Here is a 12953-nt window from a genome sequence, read left to right on the forward strand (position 1 = left end):
GCCAGGTTTATTTCAGGTTTATTAGGTTTGCAATAGTGGAAGATGGTGGGGGTTAAGGTTTTGATGCAACACATCATTGGAATGACTGATGGTTGATCGTGAAATGGTGTGTTTTGTTGGCTTCCCACCCTCTCAATAAAGCAGAAGAGTAAACTACCCTACAGCATTAACGATAGAGTTTGATAGAGTTGATTTCTTCTAACTGGCGTATTCTGTTCTAGGCTCAGTTCGGCACCATCACGGATTACTTCAATGCTCTTCGTAAATCGGCCACAGACCCCGGTCACACTGTTCCCTCTTTACCTGTGGTCAGCGGAGACTTCTTCACCTACGCAGACCGAGATGACCACTACTGGAGCGGCTACTTCACCTCCCGACCCTTCTACAAACGCCTGGACCGCGTGCTGGAGTCACACCTCAGGTGGGAGCACAGACCGTTATTTTGTGGCAACCTGTTTGTCTTTCTCTGTTTGTCTTTCTCTGTTTGTTTTTCTCTGTTTGTCTTTCTCTGTTTGTTTTTTCTCTGTTTGTCTTTCTCTGTTTCTTTTTTCTCTGTTTGTTTTTTCTCTGTTTGTCTTTCTCTGTTTCTTTTTTCTCTGTTTCTTTTTTCTCTGTTTCTTTTTCTCTGTTTCTTTTTCTCTGTTTCTTTTTTCTCTGTTTCTTTTTTCTCTGTTTCTTTTTTCTCTGTTTCTTTTTTCTCTGTTTCTTTTTCTCTGTTTCTTTTTCTCTGTTTCTTTTTTCTCTTGTTTCTTTTTTCTCTGTTTCTTTTTTCTCTGTTTCTTTTTTCTCTGTTTCTTTTTCTCTGTTTCTTTTTCTCTGTTTCTTTTTTCTCTGTTTCTTTTTCTCTGTTTCTTTTTTCTCTGTTTCTTTTTTCTCTGTTTCTTTTTTCTCTATTTCTTTTTTCTCTGTTTCTTTTTCTCTGTTTCTTTTTCTCTGTTTCTTTTTCTCTGTTTCTTTTTTCTCTGTTTCTTTTTCTCTGTTTCTTTTTCTCTGTTTCTTTTTTCTCAGTTTCTTTTTTCTCTGTTTCTTTTTTCTCTGTTTCTTTTTCTCTGTTTCTTTTTTCTCTGTTTCTTTTTTCTCTGTTTCTTTTTTCTCTGTTTCTTTTTCCTCTGTTTCTTTTTTTTACAACGTATTCTAATTTCTTTTTCTACGTCCTATACATTTTTTAAAAATGTATCTATATTGCTAAATTTCAAATCGTCATCCGTCAACCAAAAGAGATTACATAGATTATTTTTTACAAGCAGTACAATTTCAACATAGAAAGTGAATCACTGTAAGTGCATGTATTGGATGTCTGGTTAAAGAGCAACTGCCCCTAAAAAAATGACCTTCGCATTTAGAAAACAACCTATGTGGCATCGATATGATGCCGAAACATTTATTCTAGTGTCAAAATGTACTACTAAATGTAAATAGGATAATTTTGTTCATGAAGTCAGTCTCGTCCAAAACAAGAGTTTCTTGAGACTTTTGGTCGTGACTGCCTCACAACGTAAATTAAGGTTGGGTTTCTTTCAATTCTGCCCACAGCTGGCAGCACACAAGTAATTGTCAATTCAGCGTGCAGCTGCACGTGACCTAATCGTAATATCTGTGGTAAATTAGGGTTGAGTTTGAATATCTCCATGGGGCTAGTTAGGGACCATCGTTAAATTACACAATGTACATGGGACAATGTAAAAATTCCAAGTGCTCCAAATTTCAACCTTAAACCAACTATAAATTGTAGAAATTCATATACAAATATTGAAAGCATTTAATGAGAAAACTAAAAGGTGTGCAACATGAAAACAATTTTGCCATAGTCGCACACCAGCTAGCTTGAAGCTAATTGGCTAAATAATTTGGATAGCTCTCCCCACCTGCGAACACACAAGAGACACCCACATCAAACCACACACCGAAACCAACTCGTGTTTGAATTCAGTCTTGGCCGCTAGCATTTCTTAAAGGGCTTGATAGTACTACACCTATTGTATTCGGCGCGTGTGACAAATAAAGTTTAATTTGATTTACCAGGAAGACTAGTGGTTGCCAAGGTGTCAGCTCATGGAGATCCAATTCAAAAAAAGAATTCTGTAACTCAATCAAAGACATGGTGAAACTAATCCACTGTGCAATGTAAAAATGCACAGCATTATAAACACATAATTGATTGGAGAAATTGTTATTTTTACATTTGAAGCTCTGAGACAGCCCAAAAACAAACTGTGAATAATAACCCACATCTCAAATTAAGCCTGTTACAATCATTACAAGCCTTTTTGAAATAATATGCTTGTTTGATATTATTTTTGTTGCATTCGTAATGTTTTTTTTTACCAACCTCTTGCATATTGATGAATATGAATCCAATCAAATATTCTAATTCAGTCTTCTCACTCCAAAGTGTTGAAAGAAAGGAAAACCAATCTAATGGTCCACCATCTAATAACCTTAAACACTGACCAGACAGACTTGACTTTAATGCATTTAGTACTTGTAGACTTTAACCTTAATTCACAGGCTTGAGAAGATCTCCACCAGGTCGTTGCCTTTGATCCAGTCTGTTTCTTTCTTTAGTAAAGGTTCATGTAACACGTAATTTTTTTTAGGTGGTGCTTTGTCCGCCTGCTACCCTTCGACCTGTCTGGCTTGGTTGGACCTGCCGGGGTAGACACCCTCTCCGGCAAGGAGACAGTCCAGTAGACTAATTACTAGCCTTAATTAGTAGTTACCCTTAATTAGTACAATGGACAGTCTCTCCCAAATTAGTACAAAGGACAATCTCTTCCCATCATCAGCACGGTCAGTTAGAGCCCGTGTTGAGTGTGGTGTTGGGAAGGTTAGTCATGATTATAGAAAGGGTCTGTAAGGCTTGTGGGATATTTCTCTGCCTGCGTCTTCTAGGCATAGAGCCACAACTTTAGGGTCGCCAGGGCATAAATGAAGACATGCAGGAAACCGACAGTTGATGTTGGTTTTACTTGTATGTAGTACCATTTAGCAGATTTTAATATACTTCACTCACACAAGTGAGCCTTGTGGTTTGGGCTGGTCCCCAGCAACTACTTTAGATAAATAATCAATGTCGTTTGGTCTATTGTTTGGCTAATTGACAGCCAACTTGGCATTCCCTCATGTACACTGCAAGCTTAAAAGGCGACTTTCTGATTTGGCCTTGTTTAGATTTGGTTTCGGGAGTCGGTGCTCCTTCCACGGGACGGTTGAGCTAACGTAGGCTAATGCGATTAGCATGAGGTTGTAAGTAACAAGAACATTTCCCAGGACATAGACATATCTGATGTTGGCAGAAAGCTTAAATTCTTGTTAATCTAACTGCACCTTCCAATTTACAGTAGTCTCATCGTCACACAACGCATAGGTTTACCTCCACTGTACTCACATTCTACCATACCCTTGTCTGTACATTATGCCTTGAATCTATTCTACCACACCCAGAAATTGGCTCCTTTTAATCTCTGTCCCCAACGCACTAGACGACCAGTTCTTATAGCCTTTAACCGTACCCTTATCCTACTCCTCCTCTGTTCCTCTGGTGATGTAGAGGTTAACCCAGGCCCTGTAGCCACCAGATCCACTCCTATTCCCCAGGCGCTATCATTGTTGACTTCTGTAACCGTAAAAGCCTTGGTTTCATGCATGTTAACATCAGAAGCCTCCTCCCTAGTTTGTTTTTTTCACTGCTTTAGCACACTCCACCAACCCTGATGTCCTAGCCGTGTCTGAATCCTGGCTTACGAAGGCCACCAAAAATTCTGAAATTTCCATCCCCAACTGCAACATTTTATATAGATATAACTGGCAAAGGGGGTGGAGTTGCAATCTACTGCAGAGACAGCCTGCGAAGTTCTGTCATGCTATCCAGGTCTGTGCTCAAACAGTTCGAGCTTCTACTTTTAAAAATCCACCTTTCCAGAAATACGTCTTTCACTGTTGCCGCTTGTTATAGACCCCCCTCAACCCCCTTCTGTGCCCTGCACACCATATGTGAATTAATCGCCCCCCATTTATCTTCAGTGTTTGTACTGTTAGACGACCTAAACGGGGACATGCTTTTAACACCCCGGCCATCCTACAATCTAAGCTAGATGCCCTCAATCTCACACAAATGATCATGGAACCTACCAGGTACAAACCTAAATCCGTAGACACGGTCACCCTCATAGATATCATCCTGACCAACCTGCCCTCTAAATACACCTCTGCTGTCTTCAACCAGGATCTCAGCGATCACTGCCTCATTGCCTGCGTCAAACGACCACCCTCAAACGACCACCCCTCATCACTGTCAAACGCTCCCTAAAAAACTTCAGCGAGCAGGCCTTTCTAATATCCTGGAAGGATATTGACCTCATTCCGTAACCAGAGGATGCCTGGTTATTCTTTAAAAGTGCTTTCCTCACCATCTTAAATAAGCATTCCCCATTCAAAAAATGTAGAACTAAGAACAGATATAGCCCTTGTTTCACACCCTTGACCAGCAAAAAAACATCCTGTGGCGTTCTGCATTAGCCTCGAATAGCCCCCGCGATATGCAACTTTTCAGTGAAGTTAGGCACCAATATACACAGGCAGTTAGGAAAGCAAAGGCTAGCTTTTTCAAACAGAAATGTGCATCCTGTAGCACAAACTCCAAAAAGTTCTGGGACACTGTAAAGTCCATGGAGAATAAGAGCACCTCCTCCCAGCTGCCCACTGCGCTGAGGCTAGGGAACACTGTGGAAACACCACCGATAAATCTACGATAATTGAGAATTTCAATAAGCATTTTTCTCCGGTTGGCCATGCTTTCCTCCTGGCTACCCCTTCCCCTTTCAACAGCTCTCCACCCCCCTTCCCCTTTCAACAGCTCTCCACCCCCCACAGCAGCTTTCCCAAGCCTCCGCCATTTCTCCTTCACCCAAATCCAGATAGCTGAATGTTCTGAAAGAGCTGCAAAATCTGGACCCCTACAAATCAGCTGGGCTAGACAATCTGGACCCTCTCTTTCTAGAATTATCTGCCGCAATTGTTCAACCCCTATTACTAGCCTGTTCAACCTCTCTTTCGTATCGTCTGAGATCCCCAAAGATTGGAAATCTTCCGCAGTCATCCCACTCTTCAAAGGGGGAGACACTCTAGACCCAAACGGTTTCAGACCTATATCTATCCCACCCTGCCTTTCCAAGGTCTTTGAAAGCAAAGTTAACAAACAGATCACCGACCATTTCGAATCCCACCGTACCTTCTCCACTATGCAATCTGGTTTCCGAGCTCGTCATGGGTGCACCTCAGCCACGCTCAAGGTCCTAAACTATATCATAACCGCCATCGATAAAAGACAATACTGTGCAGCCGTATTCATCGACCTGGCTAAGGCTTACGACTCTGTCAATCACCGCATTCTTATCGCAGACTCAACAGCCTTGGTTTCTCAAATGACTGCCTCGCCTGGTTCACCAACTACTTCTCAGACAGAGTTCAGTGTGTCAAATCGGAGGGCCTGTTGTCCGGACCTCTGGCAGTCCCTATGGGGTTGCCACAGGGTTCAATTCTCAGGCCGACTCTTTTCTCTGTATACCTCAATGATGTCGCTCTTGCTGCTGGTGATTCTCTGATCCACCTCTACACAGAAGACACCATTATGTATACTTCTGGACCTTCTTTGGACACTGTTAACAAACCTCCAGATGAGCTTCAATGCTATACAACTCTCCTTCCGTGGCCTCCAACTGCTCTTAAATGCAAGTAAAACTAAATGCATGCTCTTCAACCGATCACTGCCTGCACCTGCCCGCCCATCTAGCGTCACTACTCTGGACGGTTATGACTTATGTGGACAACTACAAATACCTAGGTGTCTGGTTAGACACCACACACACCTCTCCTTTCAGACTCACATTAACCTCTTGAAGCTAGGGAGCACTATTTTCATGTTTGGAAAAATAACGTTCCCAAAGCAAATGGCCTATTTCCCAGGACCAGATGCTAGAATATGCATATAATTGACAGATTAGGGTAGAAAACACTCTAAAGTTTCCAAAACAGCAGGCGAAACCCTGAGAGAAATCAAACCAGGAAGTGGCTTCTATTTTGAAAACTCCATGTTCCATAGCCTCCCATTGCTCCATTTAAAGGGAGGTGTCAAGGTGTCAACAGTCTTCAGACAGTTTCAGGGTTTTATTTAGAAAAATGAGCCAGAACGATAACATCGCGTCAAGTGGTCACATGAGTTTTGCTCGCTCAACAGAGTTTGGATAGATATTGCTTTTCCCTCTCCTACTGTGAAAGACATTTGCGGTTGATATATTATCGATTATATATTTTAAAAACAACCTGCGGATTGATTATAAAAAACATTTGACATGTTTCTGTGGACATGACTGCTCCTTCCTGTGGATTTCTGAACATAATACGCCAAACAAACAGAGGTATTTTGGATATAAAAATAATCTTTATGGAACAAAAGGAACATTTGTTGTGTTAACTGGGCGTCTCGTGAGTGAAAACATCCGAAGATCATCAAAGGTAAACGATTAATTTGATTGCTTTTCTGATTTTCGTGACAAAGCTACCTGATGCTAAGTGTACTTAATGTTTTGTCATGCGATCGATAAACTTACACAAACGCTTGGATTGCTTTCGCTGTAAAGCATAATTTCAAGATCTGAGACGACAGGTGGATTAACAAAAGGCTAAGCTGTGTTTTGCAATATTGCACTTGTGATTTCATGAATATGAATATTTTTAGTAATATTATTTGACTGAGGCGCTATGCTTTTCAGCGGTTGCTGATGACAATTATCCCGCTTAAGGGATGGGTATCGTCAAGAAGTTAATTAAGCATCTCCAATCCAAAATTAAATCTAGAATCAGCTTCCTATTTCGCAACAAAGCATCCTTCACTCATGCTGCCAAACAGACCCTCGTAAAACTGACTATCCTACCGATCCTTGACTTCGGCGATGTCATTTACAAAATAGTCTCCAATGCTCTACTCAGAAAACTGGATGCAGTCTATCACAGTGCATCCGTTTTGTCACCAAAGCCCCATATACTTCCCACCACTGCGACCTGTATGCTCTCTTTGGCTGGCCCTCGCTTCAGATTCGTCGCCAAACACACTGGCTCCAGGCCATCTATAAGTCTTTGCTAAGTAAAGCCCCGCCTTATCTCAGCTCACTCGCCACCATAGCAGCACCCACCCGTAGCACGCGCTCCAGCAGGTATATTTCACTGGTCACCCCCAAAGCCAACTCCTCCTTTGGCCGCCTTTCCTTCCAGTTCTCTGCTGCCAATGACTGCAACAAATTGCAAAATTCACTGAAGCTGGAGACTCATATCTCCCTCACTAACTTTAAGCATCAGCTGTTAGAGCAGCTTACAGATCAGTACATAGCCCATCTGTAAATAGCCCAACCAACTTTGTTTTTGCTCCTTTGCACCCGTCTCTACTTGCAAATTCATCTTCTGCACATATATCACTCCAGTGATTAATTGCTAAATTGTCATTATTTTGCCACTATGGCCTATTTCTTATATAGACTTTTCTATTGTGTTATTGGCTGTACGTTTGTTTATTCCATGTGTAACTCAGTGTTGTTTGTGTCGCACTGCTTTACTTTATCTTGGCCAGGTCGCAGTTGTAAATGAGAACTTGTTGTTCTCAACTGGCCTACCTGGTTAAATAAAAGTGAAATTGTTTTCTTTAAAAAAAATTGTTTTAAAGACCATTAGATGAATCCCAGAACATATTACAGTCTGTGCTAGCAGAACAGTCCTGTAGCGTAGCATCCGTGTCATCTGACTACTTCCATATTGATAGAGTCACTAGTACTTCCTGTTTTAGTTTTTGCTTGTAAGCAGGATTCAGGAGAATGTAATTATGGTCAGATTTGCCAAATGGAGGGCAAGGGAGAGCTTTGTATGTGGAGTGAAGGTGGTCTAGAGTTTTTTTAATCTGGTTGCACATGTGATATGCTGGTAGAAATGAGGTAAAACGGATTTAAGTTTGCCTGCATTAAAGTCCTCGACCACTAGGAGTTTCTGGATAGGCATTTTCTTGTTTTCTTATGGCCTTGTACAGGTGGTTGAGTTGCGGTCTTAGTGCCAGCATCGGTTTGTGGTGGTAAATAGATGGCTAGGAATAATATAGATGAGAACTCTCTTGGTAGATAGTGTGGTCTACAGCTTATCGTAAGGTACCCAACCTCAGGCGAGCAAGACCTCGAGACTTCTTTATTATTTGACATCGCACACCAGCTGTTATGGACAAATACTGTAGACACTTTCCAGAAGTAGTTTCTCTGTTCCTGACTATACATGGGAAATCCCGGCAGCTCTTGATTATCCGGGCCTTCTAATCTAGTGTTTCCTCTATGAATACACTTGAGATACACCTCAAAGTACCATGTACCCAAACTTCTGACCAAAAGTTTGGCTACTTTCTACCGATAACAGGGCAAAGACCCTTACTCGGAGTGTTTAGAACTGTGTTCTCAGCACATATTGATTTCCTTTGCTTTGTCTTTTGAGATAAGGGTCTAATCTTACAGGCTCCCTGGTGGGAGGCCGTCAAAGTGGTCAGTGCAGGAACTAAGCACACAGAGAGTGTGAATCTGTTTGAACTTCGAACCTCTTCTGTCCTGCTGAGGTCTCAAGACTGCGTACACATCTATTGTTATGCATGGATGGTTCAACTTCATAACAGGAAGGAGTTTGTTAGATTCAGTCCACCAACAAATACAGTAGGGATGGATTTGTGGATTTTCATTAAACACAGGACCGTATTTGCATTTGATGGTGTCTAAATATAGGAAGGGAGATGGCTTATCAGAATACAGTCGTTAAATTAGTCTTGGCACTCAACCGGCGGCTCCTTTCAAGCTGCAAACAAGACTGTGCACAGTATGTGGTGTATGTGTGCCTGCTCTCATCCTCATTCATCTGAAAGAGATGTTCCCTTAAGTCATTGTCTCATTCTGTACATGTGTTTTTCTCCTTGGACGAAGGTAGAGCTATTGGCTTTTTACACGGTGCATTTGGGTCAGTTGCCTCAGTGTGTTGTATTATGTTAGAAGCTCTCAAGATGCAGTCATTGCATTAAAACCAATGATTTTCTTAGAGATACTACCACAAATGAGAGGTGTTACTCCACCATTGTAACAATCTAGAAAGACACAATAAGACATAAAACATAGTAAGATTATCAGGATGCGCAATATAAAATATTGAGATACGGTAGAGAAAAAGCAGTAATCAAGTTATACATTAGTAAAAAACTGTCCTATGACTTTAAGTTCTCCATCCCTCAGCTTTATACCAAACCAAGTGGCAGGGCTGCCATTGGGCTGAAACTAGGGCTGTGGCGGTCATGACATTTTGTCAGCCCGTGATTGTCATGCAAATAATTGCCGGTCTCATGGTAATTGACAGTTAATTACCATGATATATTACCATAAACACGTTCAGGATCTCCTAACCTACAAGCCCCTGATGCAGACCATTTGAACATCTACATTTTAAAAAGTCTAATAAATCAATTGAATATAGCCTACGGCATTTATTTTAGACAGGTCTATTTATTTTAGACAGGTCTAAAGAAACATGTAGCCTATTTCAGAGGTCTAAAGAAACAAGTAGCCTATTTCAGAAGAACAACATAGCATATTCTGAGTTGTCCTTGTGTTAGGCCCAGTGGCGGCTGGTGACCTGAAAAATTGAGGAGGATGATATAGACGACAAAGTGTGTTTCAAAAATCGTCAAAGACTAATTATGTTAACCTAAAGCATTTAATAAAGACATTTATAGTAAACTATTATGGGAAGGGAATGAGAGGGCTACTTAAACTGTGTTGGAAAGGGATCACAGCAGTGATTGAATGAGGGTATGAGGCATGAGTTGAGGTGTTCAGAGGCTTGACCAGTGCAGGACAGGATTTGACTGGGAAGACAAAAAACTATAAGACAGCACACTACACAGTTAGACAAAAGAGCTAAGAATGAGTTAGTCCAAGCAAGGAGTAAAATCATTGATGTGTAATAATGTGATTGTGTTTGTGTTTGTGATTGACTCTACATACAGGAATGAGAGAAAATTGATAGGGGTACTCACAGTTCTTTGAGGGGAAGCGTTCATTGTGCCAGTGGATGAGTGGGCACATGAGACGTAGCTTCAGTTCATGTCAGGAGAGAGTTGACAATGGCAGGTAAAGTGGTGTGATCATCACCTCTTAATCAGGGAACAGGAGGGGACTTAGCTGTAAATACAAACAGCAAATACATTCCATTACAGCTGCGCCATCGTAGGCTTGGACAACGAGTTTCTCTATGAAGTTAAACTCAGACATCTCAAAATTCATGAAGTCAAACAGACTGCGCACCTCGCCCTCTTAAAGTATCCTAAGAAACATTCCTGAATAAAACCCTGTTTCATCCACATATCTGACAATAACTGACAACTGCACGCAGACTGGTGACACCATTGGTCTTAGAGCGGTGGGGCAATTTTTAAATTGTCTCGTTTTTATCCAATACAGCGTGTCAGATGTTTAGGTGTAGCCTAGGCTGCTGAAACATTTCTGTCGTGAGTTTCTGCTTGTGTCTGTCCGGAGTGATTATGTGTTAACATCTTTGCTAAATAAATACCGGACGAAAGTGGAAAGCCTACCTGAGCATGCCCTGCTTTTGTTTTTTCGTTAAGCTGAACACAATCGATGTTCTTCAAGTCACTGTACCCATCTTTCGACCAAGGCCAGCAATACAGACGGCTTGATGAAAAGCTCCCTGTTAACCAGCTATACTTTTGACGTCAGGTGGTACTGAACGCCCTCATCTTTTCATCCTTATTCATGAAACTAATCTCAGGCAGAGGTTGACTCTCGCTTTTAATTCGCACCTTTTCCACGTACCCCAGAGAATGAAAGGGGTTCTTCAACAAAAAGTCCACAACATTTTCGTCAGCGTTGGCCATTCAATCATTCTGGCAGAGAAATCTGCACACTCGTGCTGATATGGAAGTTAGCAAGGCAAATTTAAATAAATTTAAATAAATTGCAAAAATAAAGTTCTAATACCAAGAAAACAATGTATAATATACCTCTACCATCTCCTGTCATTTGAAAAAAAAACTCATTTGAATTGAATAATATCCCCAAAATCTCTATCCAACAATGTCACCAAGCCTCTCAACACATAGAACCCCCATAATGCTCTGTGGCACAATCCCACTACAACTCACTTTGTTAATTCTCTGGATGGACACCATGTCATTTCATACTGCAAAAGTTTTGATTGGTTGGAGAACGTCCTCCGGGAGTGGTCATAATTACCATGTATGTCAATGGAAGGGGGAAAGGCCTAGGAGCCTCCTAGGTTTTGTATTGAAGTCAATGTAGCCAGAGGAAGACGGAAGCTAGCTGTCCTCCGGTTATACCATGGTGCTACCCCAGACAGGGCTGTTGAAGTTACTGTAGACCTTCATTGCAAAACAGTGTATTTTAATCAATTATTTGGTGACATATGAGAATATTTAGTGTAGTTTAATCTAAAAAGGATAACTTTTTTAATTTCTCTAGGCTACGTGGGACGGTAGCGTCCCACCTCGTCAACAGCCAGTGAAACTGCAGAGCGCCAAATTCAAAACAACAGAAATCCCATAATTAAAATTCCTCAAACATACATGTATTTTACACCATTTTAAAGATACACTTGTTGTAAATCCAGCCACAGTGTCCGATTTCAAAAAGGCTTTACGACGAAAGCAAACCAAACGATTATGGTAGGTCAGAGCCAAGTCACAGAAAAACACAGCCATTTTCCAGCCAAAGAGAGGAGTCACAAAAAGCAGAAGTATAGATACAATGAATCACTAACCTTTGATGATCTTCATCAGATGACACTCAAAGGACTTCATGTTACACAATACATGTATGTTTTGTTCCGTAAAGTTCATATTTATATCCAAAAATCTGAGTTTACATTGGCACATTATGTTCAGTAGTTCCAAAACATCCGGTGATTTTGCAGAGGGCCACATCAATTTACAGAAATACTCATAATCAACATTGCTTAAAGATACAACTGTTTTGCATGGAATTTTAGATCTACCTCTCCTTATTAATGCAACCGCTGTGTCAGATTTTTTTTTTAAAACTTTACGGAAAAAGCACACCATGCAATAATCTGAGTACGGTGCTCAGACGACAAATCAAGTCAAACAGATATCCGCCATGTTGGAGTTAACCTCTTCCCTCTACCCTCTACTTTTTTGAACATTCTGTTAAAAATCGCGCAACATTTCAGCGCCCTGCTACTCATGCCAGGAATATAGTATATGCATTTGCTTAGTCTGTGTGGATAGAAAACACTCAGACGTTTATAAAACTGGTTAAATCACTGCTGTGGCTTTACTAGAACGGCATTTACATCGAAAAGCACAGGAAAAACTGATCACTGAAAATGGAAAAATATATCCATGCGCTACTTGAACCCATTGATAAAGGTGAACCACAATTAATTGACTGAGGTTGCAGTACCTACAGCTTCCACACGGTGTCTAGAGTCTTGTCATTTGCCTTCGAGTTTTTTCTTGGTCAAACACATGCAAGGCACCGTATTTCTTCAGGTCTAGGACCGGATATTTTGGTTGAGTTTCTAGCCGGACATTTTTCCAGACGGACAGCTAATGATTTTTACATCGCCTCCTGATGAATTTTATCGCTTATTAACGTTTACTAATACCTAAAGTTGCATTACAAAAGTATTTCGAAGTGTTTTGTGAAAGTTTATCGTCGACTTTTTGAATTTTAAAAAATGACGTTACGTTTTGAAACGATGTTTTTTTCGTTTATCACACAGTCTACATATAACGATATCTAGGCTTTATATGGACCGATTTAATCGAAATAAAGACCCAATAGTGTTTATGGGACATCTAGGAGTGCCAACAAAGAAGATGGTGAAAGGTA

The 12953-nt window shown here is 40.8% G+C and overlaps 1 protein-coding gene across 1 annotated transcript in view; it reads left to right on the forward strand.

Annotated features, from left to right (window-relative positions):
- Window positions 1-12953, forward strand: part of LOC115126674 (alpha-mannosidase 2-like) — a 62698-nt gene that overhangs the window by 22906 nt on the left and 26839 nt on the right. Inside the window, exon 9 of the mRNA XM_029656321.2 lies at window positions 222-421. Within this exon, the coding sequence (XP_029512181.1) occupies window positions 222-421 (200 nt within the window). The remainder of the gene's footprint in view (window positions 1-221; window positions 422-12953) is intronic.

The sequence above is a fragment of the Oncorhynchus nerka genome, linkage group LG4 (assembly GCF_034236695.1).
Source record: "Oncorhynchus nerka isolate Pitt River linkage group LG4, Oner_Uvic_2.0, whole genome shotgun sequence".
Taxonomy (NCBI): Eukaryota; Metazoa; Chordata; class Actinopteri; order Salmoniformes; family Salmonidae; genus Oncorhynchus; species Oncorhynchus nerka.